This window comes from Pseudorasbora parva, chromosome 7 (genome assembly GCF_024679245.1).
Source record: "Pseudorasbora parva isolate DD20220531a chromosome 7, ASM2467924v1, whole genome shotgun sequence".
Classification (NCBI taxonomy): domain Eukaryota; kingdom Metazoa; phylum Chordata; class Actinopteri; order Cypriniformes; family Gobionidae; genus Pseudorasbora; species Pseudorasbora parva.
The window spans coordinates 44098659-44117386 of record NC_090178.1 but is presented as its reverse complement, the minus strand read 5'-3'; the positions used below and the strand labels follow the sequence as shown (position 1 = coordinate 44117386).

Here is an 18728-nt window from a genome sequence, read left to right as displayed (position 1 = left end):
TCAGTGGTTTGGTTTAGACTTAAAGCATATAGACTAGCCTAGAAATCTAGACGCACCCTAGCGGCAAAGTCTAATCTGCCCGCGAGTGTCGTCTAGCAACTCTCAATACACTTCAGAGCTGTAAACGCCAAACTCTTGCCGGGCCAATCACATCATGTATAGTCGGTGGGCGGTGCCATAATGACGACGGCAGAGTCAGGAAGACTCAGAGTTAAGCTTTTCTCTGAAAAAAGAACAAATAACGGCACTGAAGTCATTCTTAAGAAGGGAAGATGTGTTTTGCCGACCGGATACGGCGAATGTTTAATCTGTCAATGAGCTCTGTTTCACCTTCGTTGCTCTGGTTGGTTGTAGCGCTATCCTATCGCGTGCAGAGGGAGTTTGAAAGACAACCGTTTATCCGCCCCTCGGATTGAGCTGTCAATGGTGAGTTTCCAGACCAAACATCTTGATGTGGGTCTGGCTTGTCAGGCTATATAAAGACAACTTTGGGGGAAAATATGCCTTAACTGTCATGAAAATAGCATCAGGAGTCAAATAATGTAAAACATCTCAATGCTCCTAAAACCAGGCTTCATTTTCTGTTATGAAAATACAGTGTCTTATTTTTATTTATTTTTTATGTGGCTTTGAGCGATTCACCTTAATTCCAGGACAGTGTGCGAAGAAGGCCTCTGGACTCTGGGAGTGATAAAGCGAGCCGTGACCCACGCAGCCCCACGGAGATCTGATAGTCAGCTTCCCGCAGTCAAACATGTTCCCAGAACGATACCGGTACTTGGCCGCTTCATTCACGATCTTCAACAGCATGAAAAGGGAGACACAGAAAAAGTGCTTTACATTTAGAGCTCACATCTGTGTGCAAGAAAAGACGGGCTCCGCAACGCTAACGCGGCCACATCCAAAGATTCGCTCATGAAATGCTTTAGCCGATTTTTCCTGCCATTGTCGCCAAAGCTTTTAAAAATAAAAGCGTGGAGCCAGGAAATTCTTTTACAAAGCTCGACAACGGCCTGGAAGGAACAATGCAAATTAGGGTTTTACAGACTCTAATGGTGGAATAATTATATGATAATGAAGAAAATAAAGTATAGATTTGTAAAACCGCTTCCAAGACTAACAGATATTGTCCAAACTCGCATCCTCTGTTCACTGGACGGTCAGATTTTGGATGTAGAGAGCGACAGAGAGACTCAACATGGTGTGAAGCATTCCTGTAAAATATTCCATTATTGCATCTGGTATTCAGTTGCCTTGACAATGAAGGGAAAACTCATCCATCTTCAGTGAGGCGAGGACAAGCGGAGAACATCAGCACCAGACAGACAGAAAGAAGCTGGACGTTTCTTCTAACAGATCATCCAGACATACGATAATCCTGATAGCCCTCACGCTGTCCACATACAGTGATTATTGTATCATTTGAAAACATTAAATAGAGGAATCATTCAATAAATTGCATTTAAAAGTCATATAGCATAACATCCTCTCCAAAACTAACTTTACTGAGTGACTGACATAAAACTGAAATGCAGTTAAATAAATATAGAGCTGATTTTCAGAATAAATCGAGGGACTGTGTTCATTTCACATGTGAGCAGCTCTGTCAATGTTTGCATGATGATCAATTCGTCTCAGAACATACATTTTGCTTTACATGAAGTGCGGATGGATGGATGGATGGATGGATGGATGGATGGATGGATGGATGGATGGATGGATGGATGGATGGATGGATGGATGGATGGATGGATGGATGGATGGATGGATGGATGGATGGATGGATGGATGGATGGATGGATGGATGGATGGATGGGCTGTGCGATATTAAAGAAAAATGCGATATGCGATATTTTGTTAAATAATGCAATATTCAATATGCGTTACTATATTGCAATTAGTGTGTAAAATCTATTTAAATTATATTTTTAAAAAATATTTCAAAACTGAGAATGAAACCATTTGCGTTTCACATTCTTTCTGGGAAAAGAGAGCATCGCTACAACTTCTGAAAGTGACCAGCAGTGTTGTCGAAAAAATGTGTGTCACAAATTGTTCACGTTTTGGTGCGTGTGTGTGTGCGCGTGTGTTTGTGTTTGTGTGTGTTTGTGTGTGCGTGTGCGTGTGCGTGTGTGTGTGTGCGTGTGCGTGTGCGTCAAACAGCGCACGACTGCAAATATTTTTTTATTTTTTTACAAATAAATAATTAAAAAAAATAAAAAAAAATATTTATAAATAATATTTTGCGATATTTCGATATATTGCACAGCCATAGATAGATAGATAGACAGACAGACAGACAGACAGACAGACAGACAGACAGACAGATAAGCTATCAGCAGCTATTTAAAGCGCAGCCACCCGCTCTCCAGAAGTAGGTTATATGCATGTTCGCTGATCAATGGTTATATGTGAATAAAAGCCTAAATTCAATCTGCTCATCATATAAAGCGTCTGTCTCTTCAGAAGACTTGTATTAAACCGCTCAATTCATATGGATTACTTTTAAAATCGCTGTATGAACATTTTGAAGTGTAGGAGTTTTGTGTGAATATAATTTCAATAGAGGAGCAGAAATCTCTCGTCTCATTTACAATATCTTCATTTGTGTTTCGAAGATAAAGGAAAGTCTTATGGGTTTACTTTGGAACAAGTCATTTTTTAGTTGTTGGGTGACTTAACCCTCACCTGATCAAATGCTGGGTAAATGTAGTCAGAAAATTGAATCTCTGCAATAGCGGTGGCTCCCGCGGTAGCTGCACCAATCCCAAACCCCACAATGCCTTGCTCACACAGTGGGGTGTTAAATACACGGTCCTTACCTGTGAAGAGTAAGCATAAATGTTAATCTACTCTGAAGTCATTATTGCCATTTTCAAAACCAGTGACAAGAGGACAGGTACAAGCAATTTGTCCATACCAAATGCAAAAGACGCAACAAGTAAATCACAATTTGCAGCCATTTGTCACAGCTGAAGAGTTAAAACTCAGAAGGCATTCCTTGTGTTTTCATGACGGCTACGATTCAGCATTAAGTGTGCTTTTAATGGATAGTTTCATGTTTTTTACATTAGTAGTACAGAGCTGAACACATTAAAACAAAGTATTAACCTCAAAACATTAAATCTGCAGCAACTTTTTTTTTTTTCCATAATTGAATTATTACAAAACAAGCATACACAAAATCAGGGAAACACAAACACAGCCCGTTTTCCGCCTCCATTTAATGTAGCACAGAACCACATGAAATGGACTCTATAATTAGAGTGGAAAGTTATTTTCATTCATACCAAAATACATGAGCGTATCCTCCTCTGAACCTTCACTAAAGCATGACTGAAGACGTGATGCTTCCGTGAAATCACACATGAAACTGTTTCTATACAATGCAGAATAAAGCGGTTAAAGGACTGTTCTGGGTTTAATTCAAGATGCGCTCTATGATGGACCACATCTGTCACATGCTGCTGATCATCACACTAAATCACTGCCATCGATGGCTCAAAGAAAAACCTTTAAAGAGGTCCCATTATGCTTTTTAACATATTCATCTTTCTTTAGTGTGTAATGTTGCTGTTTGGGCATTAAAAAGGTCAGCAATGTTACAAAACACAGCATCACTGCAAAGGCAGTTCTTTTCTATATCAGTGTCAGTGTTTCAGTGAAACGCCTCCATTGTAGTCTTGAGTTTTCTTCCGGGAACCAACACGTCATGTTATTCCTCTTTTAAATAATTCCCACCTAAAGTATAGTCAAAATAAAGCCTGCTTGAGTTAGTTAGCAGTGTGTAGAAACAGGAGAGTGACATTTGAAGAGACGCTCAAAGCAGTTGACCAATCACAACTAGGGTTGGCTTGGGATGATGTCTACCAAATCGGCATTAGACAAAGTCTACAGTGAAACATTGCGATGGACGATGGCATCTGGGGGTTGCGTTTGAGCATTAGGCTAAGTTAATGTGGCACGTGTCTAGGCGCACATAGCTGAAAGGGCTTGAATAAAGTACGTTTGGTTTAAATTGTGTTCATTTGAACATTTTGAACGTAATTTGTATTGCGATACAAATCATTATTGGGGGGGGGGGGGGGGGGGTTATCCCGATGCCGGCTCAACATTGGGTTGTCTGACAGGCATCAGCGATGGGCCGACCCTAATCACAACCCAGCCGACCAATCAGAGCAAATGCATGCTTAGTGAATGAGACCCCTTGTTTTGGTTGTGCAAAATCATATTTTCCTCTGACAGTCATCTGACTGCAGATGAATATGCTCATAAAACATTCACTGCTAGGCTTAAGTGATATTATATCAACTTTAGACTGTAGCTTTAGCCACTAATAGACACGGTACTTCCTTAAGAATATATTCCAGCACAGCACTACAACAACCATAATGAAACAACGACCCTTCACAATAGATAATGCTTTACAATGAACACTGTTAGAGAGCTACATATGGCAATTTATCTGTTCAATTAAATACTTTTTTCACCTGTTGAGTAATAACATCTTTGCGTCACTTTTACAACACTTCAAATCTCTCAGTTCTCACTATCTCCCAAAAGCCAAACCAATGTTGATTCTTGTTTTATTACATCGCGTTCTCTTTTTGCCAGCAGACACTTCTCTCTTTGGTGTTTTTTAAAACTGTTGATTTCTTTGAGGTTCAAGATTTAGCTGCTCCATGTCAATCTTTCTTTTATTTATGGATATAATGAGACATGCACATCTATCTAGGTCTAAAAAAATATAAAGACTCATAACAGGCTTACTACAGTAAATAAAGGCAAGATAAATTAAAATAAAAACAACATTTGGATTGATGTTGTCTTGACTCATTTAAATGATTCATTTTGAACAAACCAAAAAAAGGTCAAACATCAAGATGTTGAACATCTTGCCCCATAAACCTCAATTGCAAACTGATTTTCGATTTTCGCTTGTTTTCAGAAACTGAGGAACAAGACACAATCATTTTGTCTGGTCACATGGGGAGGTCATATTTGTATTAATTCTTTAAGAAAGGATGCAAGAGAAAAGGACTGTGCTGGTTATTTCAGACTCAAAATTTTAGTTTACTGTAAGAAGTCGGTCACTGCCCTTGAACTGAAAAAGCTTCTTTTGTTGAAAAAGGTATTTGGAGTAAGGTATGCATTCAACAGGCTGGTGATGGGCATTTCAGAGATAATGCAGTATTTACCAGCCGCAGTCCGTAATCCACTTCACAGAAAGCAATTTAAAGCAGATTGCAGACAGAAGGAGACGGACAGCAGTGGCACTGCATTACGCCCGTGTGTGCGTCACTCCAGTGGACAGTCTTTCACATGACGCTTCCACGCATTGACCTGTGCGCGGTTCAGCGGGACTGCACGGGAAAGAGGGCAGAGACTATCTCAAATGAGGGCCATGAAAACCCTGTTCCCGTCTAATGAGACGGAATGGAAAATAATGATCCCTCTCAAAGGTCAACACCTATGACGTCAATAACACACAAAAGGCACCCACGCGGCGGGAGACATATTGGAGTCGTGGATCTGTGTTCATTTCAAAACATTACAGAGTGCCTCTATATATAGTGCTTCTGCCCAAAACGAGTGGCAAACAGCAGATGTTTTTTTTTTGTTTTTTTTAAATCATTACCATAATTTCTGTTTTCCTCTTCTTTAACTGAATATGCCACTCTGCGGTTGCATAATTTAACTATATATGGCTTATGAAAGCTGTAGAGTGTGTTCTGTTCAATCTGAATCTACTTCATTAACTCCTGCACAATTAATGAAGCGTAACAAAATAAACGAGACATCAAATGCACAAGCATTAATTAATCCTCCTCGTGATGTTGTTATACTGAAAGTGATTTTAAATAAGCTTAAACACATGGATGTGCAGAGTAAATCGCAAATAATCAAATTGTCAAGTGCATGTCGCACCATATTATGAAACAAGCTGGTTACAACAACAAAGACAATAACCTGACTCAATGATTTTTCTCTTTTAAACAAGTCAGATTTAAGGGTCTGCATGTAAGAAATTTCATGTATTAATCACTTTTTATCTCCAATGTGTGAACATCTTGAAACGAGACCTTCCCCGACTTCTAAGTTGTCTAAGAAAGCCTGTAGACTGATTTTTATGTGAAGGATTCAGGCTGGTTTCACCTGGAAAATCACAAGGGTCTGACATTTACACATGCTCTATATAGTCTATAGTCTCTAATAATCTAATCTATCATAACAGTGCAATTTGAATTACCTCATCTGCCGATATGATGCGGTGAATTGATCATTCTTCAGATCAGATGCTTTCTTATCTGATGTTTTCTCACCGCTGTCATTTTGAGAGGAAAGCGTGCAGCGCATATTAACAATCTAAATGTCTCTCAGTATATCGCTGCAAAGGTATTTCCAATGTCTTTTCACTTCTAATCAAAGATTGAAAAAGAACCTTGCCGTGAGTATATCGAAGCAATGAATCACGTTCAGTCTCTTGAACGTCACCTGCACAAGCAATATGTCGCCGCTGCATTTCACTACATAAATGATGTGCAGGACTGATCCACAGTTAACACTGCTCAAGTTAATCATGCCTTAACCACCTTATTTAAACTTCCAGTCATTTTAGCTGTACAAAAATAAGCATTTACTGCTCCTTGGTATTGCAAACTGTTATTTGACATTATATTTTAATTCATCATGATAAACATAAACACACTGGTTTCTAGCATTAATTATTTTACCATTTACTGCACTTAATTATCTATAGCAGCTTATGAATCTGAAGTTCACACACATCCAAAGAAAATAGTTTACTTCTGCATTCCAAAATAAGACTTGTGCTTTAGTTTTTCCATCAAGACTACTGGGCAATTAATCTTCACAAAAACACTTGATTTTTGCTATTCGCTTAAATGTTCTTTATTTAATGTTATATGACTTAGATGAATATCTGACCTCAATGCAGGGTCAATTTATTCTGATTTATGCAGCTTTAAAAGTTTAGCTGCAAATGTGAGCACATTAAATACCTCTTAACATGAACGATTAACATGAAGTGACTTGATGAAGGTCTGTGCGCCGAAACGCATACAAATAAAACGTTACTCTTTCAACTGCATCTTTTGTTTATTCTGACCCGTTGCCATTACAAGAGTTGCTGGTATTGTCCAAAAATATCATTGTTTTTATTCCATGCACCTAGCTGATTGTGTGAAGTTGCACCAGAATAACTACACAATACTTCTCGATTAACATAAAAGCAACTAATTACCATCACAATAGACAGCATATTACCAAATACAATTTACTCGACCTGAGCACTAGTTCCAGTGTGTCTTAGTTTCAGGATTTCAGGCCAGTGTTATTTTAGTCTTTTTAATTTAATTAATATTTTCTTTTTTTCTTTTTCTTATTAATATATTTTTTTAAATGTCTACATGGTTTTTAATAAGATTTATTTGTGTAATTTTAGTTACTTCATTTTTTATATATATTTATTTCTGTTAATGTTTATGAACACATAATGAAAATATTTTTAATGCTTTTTTTTGTCATTTCTTTTGATGATTTTCCTCCCAAAAGTAGTACACTTTTACACAAAATTTCAAATTAAAATTTCAAAACATTTAGTATTTATATTTTCCAAATGACGCCACTCTAGCTTACTCTTTGTAAGCTATTAAGTGTGTACTCTGTATAACCATTTAATTAAAGCATGAGGTACTTAAGCAAGTATTTGTTAGTGAATAGCCAAAGTGTGACAGTGCCGCCATCTAGTGTGAGAACACAGGACACACAGATGAGGAAGAGTCACTTCAAATGACCAACAAGCAGACATGAGCAGATACTCACCATATTTATCTCGGAGGCCGACGGTGCATCGAAACACTCCACCAAATGCCACATCCTCACCAAAAATCACTGCGGGAGAAAGACATATTATTATTACACCTGCTGAAGCACTCGAGACCTTTCTATTATTGCCAGTTAGATAACGGATAAATCCTTGTTCAGACTGTCAGTCCAAATCTGATTCTTGTGCACATGTGAATGCCAACATAAATAAATGCGTACATACATGCATGTATGTATGTATGCATTTATTTATTTATTATATTTATTTATATATAATATTTCAAGCTTCATTCATTATGTGGTTTGAAGTCCTATTTAAATCTCATTTCTGAAAACCCATTTCAGTCTGACTGCTGTGATCCCTCAATCATAAGCCCTGTTTACACCTGGTATTAAGATGTGTTTTGGTCGATTGAATCACAAGTAGACTCAGGAAACACATACCAGTTCACACCTGGGGCCTCATTTATACAAATTTGCATAGGATTTGCATCAGAAGTGGCGTACGGATGAAACAGGACGTGCTTACGCACAGAAATATTCTGATTTATAAAACCGTGCGGACGCACATCCTACGCAGTTTTCCCTTAATAAATCACAATCAATTCTAAATGTAGCACAGCTTTTGCGGCTTCATGCCACGCCCATAGTTGCCCATAAATAGTTTGTGAAACGCCAACAAGTTAATAATCACTGATTGCGAAACCATAGCAAACACAGAGAGGAAATCAAAAAACTTAACTTCACTCAATGTGAAATAGAAGTTATCTTGGCGAGGTGGAAAAGAGGAGATGTTCTTTGGAGGGAAGTGTGTGTATTACTAATGCCAAAAAGGCCCTTCAGTGGCAATAGGTTGCAGACCTTTTTGCCGTAATGCTGTAGCTTCACAACCTCGGACCGTGGCCGAAACAAAAAAAGAAATGGCCGGACATCAAAGTTGAGGCAAAAAAAGCATCTAGCGCTCCATCGCCAGTGTGTGTGTGTGCCATGGGTGGGGGAAAGGGGACACCGGAGCTGACCCCTCTTGAGGAGAATTTCTCATTATCTTTCTGAATGGTTGAGACATATGTCATACGTTATTTTAACAAAAATAAAACAAACAGCTGATGAAGACATTTTTACTATGAAAACAATTTTTCCTAACAAAAAGTGAAAACAAATCTCCCTAATTATCTATCGGTGTGTCTATCTGCTCCGCCAGACGGACACACTGACGAGAGTATCAGTTTTGTACATTATTTTGTTCTGTTTACCGTATTATTTAGGCTATGAGGATGAATTGCATAACATGTCATTATTATTGCAGAACATATTTCACTTTTCTTTTTGCAAATATGGGTAAATGTAGCCTGACAAGCCAGACCCACATACAGATGTTTGGTCTGGAAACTCACCATAGACAGGGCTCAATCCGAGGGGCGGGATAAACGGTTGTCTTTCAAACTCCCTCTGCACGCGATAGGATAGCGCTACAACCAACCAGAGCAACGAAGGTGAAGCAGAGCTTGTTGATAGATTAAACATCCGCCGTATCTGGTCGGCAAAACTCTGAACACATCTTCCCTTTTTAAGAATGACTTCAGTGCCGTTCTTTGTTCTTTTCTCAGAGAAAAGCTTAACTCCAAGTCTTCCAGAGTCGCAGTCAAAGCTGATTCGAAAGACCGCCGCCGTTCGCCAGTTTCTGTGTTTACTAGAAGCACGCAAACGCAACTCGGCGTCGTCATTATGGCCCCGCCCGCCGACTCTATACACGATGTGATTGGCCCGTCCAGATTGTGAGGAATACAGCTCAGAAGGGTATTGAGAGTTGCTAGACGACACTTGTGGGCAGATTAAATTTGCTGCTGCTAGGGTGCGTCTAGATTTCTAGGCTAGGGTAAACGTGCAGTTTGTTGTAATTTTCATTTGATTTTGTTTGTTTTACACTGCAGATTGATCAAACGGGTGTTCGTGTAGGCTGTTAGACTTGCTTTGTGAAGTCTTCATGTTGTTTATGAGAGGCAGTATTGCCATTTCTTTTACACAACGGTCTATAGTTTCACACACTTTCATTTCACCCCTTTTTTGTGCGCATGCCTGGGTCAGAACTTGCGTGAGGACCGCACATTTTCCCATTAAGTTAGCTTTTTATAAATACCAATTATTGTGTAGAGAGCAGTGTGCGGATTCTTTTGTGCGTACACAACGGTTATAAATGTGAGTAAATAAGTGTTTTAATCTATCCTTTTAGTCCACTTTCAGCCACTTCTGTCCTGAGTTGGGGGCTATGGGTGGGTAAATGTATTGGCTTTTACAGATCTTTAAATCTAATGGACAAAATAAGCTTGTGCAATATAAGCCACCGAAAATTACCCGGAACAATTTGTCCCAGGAACTTTTTTCCCAGGAACTCTTTTCAGACCTGCTGCTGTCTGCTTTTCCATCGCAGTCTAAAGTACCGTGAAGATTAGTCCGGTGACGCAGGACTGCACGAGTCCCTAGTTCCTGGGGAAAGTTCCTGCTGTGAAAGCGAAGCACGGCTTTCCATATGAACGAGCACTGAGACGACTGAAAAACACAGAGCAGCATCAGCTTTCATTCCTGCTCTGACAGCCGCAAGACCAGCCGAATGCTGTGAGTGTGTGTTAGAAATCAGAGTTTTTCATCTTTAAACCAAACTTGGGTCTCCAGCCGACAAAGTTTAAATCCCGTCTGGCTAGCGTGGTCAGTTATTACACATTACAGTTACTACACATTAGGTCAGTAGGCGGAGAGTGGGCGTCTTTTGTTTGATCGCATTCAACCACATGAGCGTTTACACAACAAAAGCAACGGAAGTGGTCGAGAGTTTACACCTGTATTTAGCATTGTCCACTTGTGATCCAACTGATCAAAATTCATCTTAATACCAGGTGTAAACAGGGCCAAAGCTGGGTACCACATGAGTCCACTATCACAACTAGTCAGCCTCTTTGAAATTTTAGGCCAGCGGAGGCGGCAGCACAGAATAAAGATGACAGCCTCCTACATTTCGGGCAGTTGCTTCATTAGACGTGGTTTGATGAAACCTCCATTTGTTGCTGAAATTATTGGTTTGTGTGACGCTGTTCGAAAAAGGTGTGTTGCGGGCGGGCTTTAGTGAAGTGCTGCAAAGCTTCTAGCCTGAGGGCTTTTGGGCTCAGCACTACAGGTCCAAGGATATTAGCCCAACCCGGCCAGTTGAAAGCCCTGGCTCGCACTGGCCCGAAAGTAGAAAAGCAGCTCATGTTGTTTTGGCATATGATTACCAATGCAAAGGCAAAAGAGTGCCATGGGAAACAATCTCAATAATATAGATCAGACTCCAATCGCACGGGGACTGACAGTGTGAACATAGTCTTACAGACGGAGAGAGAACGTCTACTCATACCTGCGGTGGGATCACTGGCAAGCATATTGTCCAAGGCACTGGTTACAGACTGGAATAAATTCATCTTCTGTGTGGGGCCTGCGAAGAAAATGAGAATTCAATTCAATCGTACAGTAACGTCTCATGTTTTATAACAGCTGTAAACACTTTTCCGTTTAAAACGGATCTATTATACCTCTTTCAAAGTTTTCTATAATAGGTTTTCATGCTTCAAAAAGACAATTCTTCACATATATGACATTGTTACTAGAATCGAGGCCAACTATGGTTGTCCAACATAGTTGAATGATTAGGCAAGCCTTAGTTCCAACAAGCATTCGGAAAAAATGTCACAAACTTGCGTGGTTGGGACTACAGCTCTCAGCTGTGGTAAGAAGAGTAGTTTTTTGTTAAAATGACATGTGGGCTTTAACTTATCATGTCTTAGGCACAATAAGCAAGCTAATATTCAGTGTGTTCCATATCTTTCATTCTATTTAGACAGACATATATTTAGCCGGCTAAAAAAAACTTTTAAAAAATTGGATATAGGCAAATGAGCAAGAGTAAATTATTGGATCAGTATTGCAGATATCATTATGTTTCTAGCATAGTATATTTTTGGCAACAGTTCTTCCATCCCTCATTGATGGCGTGTGTAGCTTTTCATTTCTTAAACAACCATGTAGGAAGACACACCATGGCCATTTTCCAGGATCGCAATGTCAAGATTCCTCAGCTCAAACTGTGGAAGAATGGTTGGAAGGAAGAAGAAAGAAAGGGAGCAACCACTCATCTAACACAATTAAAAACAAGCCCATTAGACAGGTTACTTCATACAGACACTTAGGTTAACTTATTGACAGAGAAGAGAAACTTTCATGGGAGGTGCTCGAAAGGTGCAAAAATACTTTTTACAGAGGCTCAGGCTTTTTGGAGTTACTCAGAGGGTGCTCTGTGGATCAATGAAGGTGCTTTGAGTTTTAAAATCTGAAGTCTATATTAAACAGAATTATTTTTAAACAGGCAAGAAAAATGACTCTGGACCCTTCTCATGAGTTGAATTCGAAACACTTCCATCTGGCCAACTTTTTCGTACCCCAAGGTTTAGATACAACCACTTTAAAATTTTGTTCCTTTGGCTACTAGGCTGTTAAGCTCTAGTGCAAAGGACACGACTGCGTGATTGTTATTGATGTGGGTATGTTTGTTATACAGCTTCACCCATATTGCCAAAAACTAATTTCCCTTAAGGGGACAAATACAGTATAAAGTGAAGTGAGCATTGGAAATAAATGTTGTGAACTTGTGATGTTATTTCCATCAGTTTTTGGTCAATATCTTGTATTGTCAATGCAAGACTTTCACTGAATTCAGAGGAGCCGATTCATGTGTGAAAATGATTCTTCATGCTTCCTCCCATCCATTCTTTCACAGTTTGAGCTGATGAATCTTGACATGTGATCCTGGAATATGGCCATGATGTGTCTTCCTACATGGTTGTTTAAGAAATGAAAAGCTACACACTCTGTCAATTAGAATTAGAAGAACTGTTGACAAACATAACATGTTAGACACATAATGCTCACCTGCATTAATGATCAAATCATTGAGTCTTAAAGGGTTAGTTCACCCAAAAATGAAATTTCTTTCATTAATGACTCACCCTAATGCCGTTCCACACCCGTAAGACCTCTGTTCATCCTCAGAACACAGTTTAAGATATTTGAGATTTAGTCCGAGGCCTTTCTGTCCTTTGACTTTAAGTGTATGCCCACTTGCTGTCCACGTCCAGAAGGTGATGAAAACATCCTCACAGTAGTCCATATGTGACATCAGTTGGTTAGTTAGACTCTTTTGAAGCGTTGGCAATACATTTTGGTCCAAAAATAACAAAAAACGGCTTTATTTAGCATTGTCTTCTCTTCCGTGTTCCTCAAATAAACGATCAAACGGTCATGATTCACAATTCGGATCTCGTGTCAAACTGGCAAACTGCTGAAATCACGTGACATTGGCGATATGAATCACAAATCAATCTGCTGATTCACGACCGTTTGATTCTTTATTTGAGGTTTGAAAACAAACCCGGAAGAGAAGACAATGCTGAATAAAGTTGTATTTTTTGTTATTTTTGGACCAAAATGCATTGTTGACTCTTCAAGAGTCTAACTGACCAACTGATGTCACATATGGACTACTGTGATGTTTTTATTACCTTCTGGACGTGGACAGCAAGTGGGCATACACTTACATTCAAAGGACAGAAAGCCCTCGGAGTAAATCTAAAATATCTTAAACTGTTCTGAAGATGAACGGAGGTCTTACGGGTGAGGAACGACATTGGGGTGAGTCATTAATGAAACAGGAAACAGTTGTGAGTTGCTAGTTAGTTTCTACATCGTATATCATTGTAATGCATCGTACTACGTGGTTAAGCAGTGAGTTATGTCATTGTACAGGAAACACACACTTGGGCTAGATCTGAAATCACCCCCATACCCTCAAATAGGGCATTGTTTGAAAGGACAGCAATTTTTAGTGGTGTCCGAAACCATAGTGGACATTACTGAGTGCACTCATTCTATCCCATAATGCACCGCAATAACGTGTGTACAGCCAATGAACACACAGCGGCTGTCTGAATTCACACATTCGTTTTTATTCACTGCTTCAAGTGAACTATATTAATGGATTAATGTAGGGAATAGTGAATGAGGGTTTAGGGGGCGATTTTGGATTCAGCCCAGGTTTAGTTCCTGTCTCTATGAAGGCTCTCCTTTTGAAAAGCGCAGTGTGCTCTGATCGGTTGGCTGAACCAGTGCGTTGTGATTGATCAAGGGTTCCCAGCGTGTTTGGTAATTGTCCCGCCCCTTCTGCATATTAACTATTTAAATTACGAATATTGTGACGTGTTTGTTCCCAGAAGAAAACAGAAGACTACAAAGTTTCAGGGAGTATAGAGAAGAACTGCCTTTGCAGTGATGTTGTGTTTTGTAACTTTGCAGACCTTTTATCACACTAAAGAAAGATGAACATGTTAAAAAGCATAAGATTATCATCTTAAAATACATTTTGCTGCTGGTAAATGTCAGATAAGTATGTTGTTGTTTTTTAAAACAGGTATTACTTTAAATGCAGATACTGCACTGAAAAATGTTACATTATAAGCGAACCTCAAGGAACATATTAAAATAATAGTCAGCATATTTTGGTTGCTAGGCAACGTGGGGGAGAGGACGCTGGCGTTGTCTGTTCGCCGCTTCTCCACCCACAACAAATCCTGTTAATGTACTATTAGATTTACATTTTATTTTATTTCCTTATGTTTGTGACTAGTCTAACAGTCAGAGCTACAATTGGGACTGTGTCTGATTGCTGGCAGCCACTGAGAGGTCGTTGTTCGTCGTTTCGCCGTTTTCAACCGCTTCTCTAATGTTTATGTTTGAATTGCTGCGGTTGGTTTCTGGTTTGGAGGACATTTGATGTTTCTCGCCGCGGGTGCTCACTGGTGGTCTCCCTTGGGCTTAAGCTGCATGGTGGCTGAAGTTTGCACCGGGCTAGCGTCATCCGGGCTCTCGTCGTCGGCGTACGGCATGATGTTGGGATGTTCTGCTTCTCGGCTGCGCCGCTGTTCCGTCCTGCATTGCGACCGTGGAGCGACATCTGCGCCGGCCCCGGTGTGTCCACAGAAGTGCCCGGAGGAATGTTCTGCCTCTTGCATGGTGCTGCAGCGATCCCCATCGTTTGAATCATCATGAAGAAGACCCATCATCTGGTCTTCAGCTGTCGTGCCTCGGCGATGTCATCGGGACACTGCCGCTGGGAGAAATCTGAAACATGGAGTGGACCACAGTGTGCTGCGGAGCTAACAGAGACTTCCACCATCAGCTGTTTTCTGTTCACCATCAGCTCTGTTTCTGTTCACCGTCAGCTCTGTTTCTGTTCTGTTTTCTGTGTTGGTTGATTGTTTGTAGTATTCTATATTTTTACTTGTTATTCATTTTTTGTTGTTATCCCCCCCCCCCCCCCCCCCTGTTGCACTTTGAGATTCTTCGGAATGAAAAGTGCATTATAAATAAAATCTATTATTATTATATTTTACCAATTCAAAACACAAACCTAATGTTGCTTTAATGTGTAGAAATAGAGAAACTGTAGATTAATAAACTCTAAAACCTTCCTTTACAAAAAAATTAAGAAATTAGAAAAGTTAAATTGATATTCTATTGATATACAGCTATTCTTTAAAAGGAACTACTCACAATATACAATAAATGTCAGCATCTTTTTATACATAACACAATTAATGATCCCTTCCTTAGATCTTTAAAAGTGTTATTATGAATATGTGGAAATGACCTTAGCAAACTACTCAAAACACCTCATTTAATATCAAGCACTAAACATGTTTACAACATCATGCCACCATAAACAAGACTGACTAACGTTACTTTCAAGTGGTTTCAGTGGCTGGGAGTTTACATTGTCATGTTAAGTACGTTTGGATCTATTTCGGTTTCCGTTAGTGATATATTTGTTGTATTATGAATATGTAATAATGGGATGTTTTAGAGGTGAACGGCTCACTGTCCTGTCAGTATTCCAGATCCATTGTAAAGTGTAAACAAGGGCATTTACCATACTGAGTAGGCACCGGGTCAGGGTGAAAGGTAAAGTGCGCTGCATGTCTCCTCTGTGCTTTCGGCTTGGCTGTGCAGTCGGGAGAGAGTTTAAGCAGAGTTAGTCCCAAACTGCTGTGCACGCCGCCGGTTAACCCGGTTAAAGAAGACCTAACGCCTGAAGTTCTCAAGAAGAGCCGCGCCGCCGCCATGTTAGCGCTGGAAACCAAGCAGGAGGAAAAGCGCTCTGACGTCAACACTCACATGGACTGCTGCTGCTCTGATTGGCTGAACGCGTGGGAGGAGTTTTGATTGACACTGTACGTCACACACGGACGTCTACCTGTCCTGGGCTGAATTCGACATCGCCCCCTGAACCCTCATTCAATATTCCCGACGTTGGTCCCAGGTCCTTCTAAAAAAATTAGCATATTGTGATAAAGTTCATTATTTTCCATAATGTAATGATAAAAATTAAACTTTCATATATTTTAGATTCATTGCACACCAACTGAAATATTTCAGGTCTTTTATTGTTTTAATACTGATGATTTTGGAATACAGCTCATGAAAACCCAAAATTCCTATCTAAAAAAATTAGCATATCATGAAAAGGTTCTCGAAACGAGCTTTAACCTAATCATCTGAATCAACTAATTAACTCTAAACACCTGCAAAAGATTCCTGGGGCTTTTAAAAACTCCCAGCCTGGTTCATTACTCAAAACCGCAATCATGGGTAAGACTGCCGACCTGACTGCTGTCCAGAAGGCCATCATTGACACCCTCAAGCGAGAGGGTAAGACACAGAAAGACATTTCTGAACGAATAGGCTGTTCCCAGAGTGCTGTATCAAGGCACCTCAGTGGGAAGTCTGTGGGAAGGAAAAAGTGTGGCAAAAAACGCTGCACAACGAGAAGAGGTGACCGGACCCTGAGGAAGATTGTGGAGAAGGACCGATTCCAGACCTTGGGGGACCTGCGGAAGCAGTGGACTGAGTCTAGAGTAGAAACATCCAGCGCCACCGTGCACAGGCGTGTGCAGGAAATGGGCTACAGGTGCCGCATTCCCCTAGCCTGACGTGGTCATACTCAATTCTAGTCAGAATATGAGTCTGAAACTGCTCCATTGGGCTGTGATTATGGGGTGTGTTTCAACCGAACCAGGAAAGACATTAATTGGATAGACCTACAACCAATCAGAGCAACGAAGCGACGCATAACGTTAAATGTCAACAGAGCTCAACTGCACTGTGTAGCTAAGTCCACGTTTTTTCCCCCACGGTTTGTTTTCTATGTCCGCGGGCAGCACTGGACTGTTGCTCAGTGGTCCAAAGTACTTTTTTCGGATGAGAGCAAATTTTGCATGTCATTCGGAAATCAAGGTGCCAGAGTCTGGAGGAAGACTGGGGAGAAGGAAATGCCAAAATGCCTGAAGTCCAGTGTCAAGTACCCACAGTCAGTGATGGTCTGGGGTGCCATGTCAGCTGCTGGTGTTGGTCCACTGTGTTTTATCAAGGGCAGGGTCAGTGCAGCTAGCTATCAGGAGATTTTGGAGCACTTCATGCTTCCATCTGCTGAAAAGCTTTATGGAGATGAAGATTTCGTTTTTCAGCACGACCTGGCCAGTGTTGGGTAAGTTACTCTAAAAAAGTAATTAATTACTAGTTACTAATTCCATCTTCATTAGTGTAATTAGATTACTGTACAAATTACTCTCTCCAAAAAGTATTTAATTACTTATTACTTTTTAATTACTTTCTAAATCCTATATCAACCTCGAATTAAGCAATTCAAGGTTAGACATGAAACGGCTCTTTTAATTCATTTAAATACATAATATAAAACTGCAAAAATGACTCTTATTAACTGACCAGAGTATTACAAATGTGTGAAGTGAGACTTTAAATGTTGATGTCAAGTCCACTATTGAATTATGTATAATTATATTTAGTATTTAGATCAATTACATCAGAAGTAACTGTATTTAAATTACAGAAAAAAATAAGAGTAATCCCTTACTTTACCTTTTCAAGGGAAAAGTAATTACATTACAGTAACTAATTACTTAGTAACTAGTTACACCCAACACTGGACCTGGCACCTGCTCACAGTGCCAAAACCACTGGTAAATGGTTTACTGACCATGGTATTACTGTGCTCAATTGGCCTGCCCATTCTCCTGACCTGAACCCCATAGAGAATCTGTGGGATATTGTGAAGAGAAAGTTGAGAGACGCAAGACCCAACACTCTGGATGAGCTTAAGGCCGCTATCGAAGCATCCTGGGCCTCCATTACACCTCAGCAGTGCCACAGGCTGATCGCCTCCATGCCACGCCGCATTGAAGCAGTCATTTCTGCAAAAGGATTCCCGACCAAGTATTGAGTGCATAACTGAACAGAATTATATCAAGGTTGACTTTTTTGTATTAAAAACACTTTTCTTTTAATTGGTCGGATGAAATATGCTAATTTTTTGAGATTTCATGGTTTTTTGGGGGGTTTTCATGAGCTGTATGCCAAAATCATCAGTATTAAAACAATAAAAGACCTGAAATATTTCAGTTGGTGTGCAATGAATCAAAAATATATGAAAGTTAAATTTTTATCATTACATTATGGAAAATAATGAACTTTATCACAATATGCTAATTTGAGAAGGACCTATAGTTCACTTGAAGGAGTGAATGAAAACGAGTGTGTGAAGTCGGACAGCCGCTGTGTGTACATCGGTGCAATGTTGTGAGATTGAATGAGTGCACTCAATAATGTCCACTATAGTTTCGGACACCACTAAAAATGGCTGCCCTTTCAAATAATGCCCTTTTTTAGGGTATAGGGGCGATTTCGGATGCAGCCCTAGTTATTTAGTAATATTTTTATAGTAATGA

General features: G+C 39.8%; 1 protein-coding gene across 1 annotated transcript in view; it reads right to left on the bottom strand.

Annotated features, from left to right (window-relative positions):
- The window catches only part of bckdhb (branched chain keto acid dehydrogenase E1 subunit beta), a 111275-nt gene extending 95191 nt beyond the window's left edge, over positions 1-16084 (bottom strand). Inside the window, exons 1-5 of the mRNA XM_067449327.1 lie at positions 15857-16084; positions 11237-11314; positions 7846-7914; positions 2689-2822; positions 643-798 (exon numbers count right to left, since the gene is read on the bottom strand). Coding sequence (XP_067305428.1) covers positions 643-798; positions 2689-2822; positions 7846-7914; positions 11237-11314; positions 15857-16049 — 630 coding nt within the window. The 5' untranslated portion in view covers positions 16050-16084. The remainder of the gene's footprint in view (positions 1-642; positions 799-2688; positions 2823-7845; positions 7915-11236; positions 11315-15856) is intronic.
- Positions 16085-18728: the final 2644 nt, after the last annotated feature.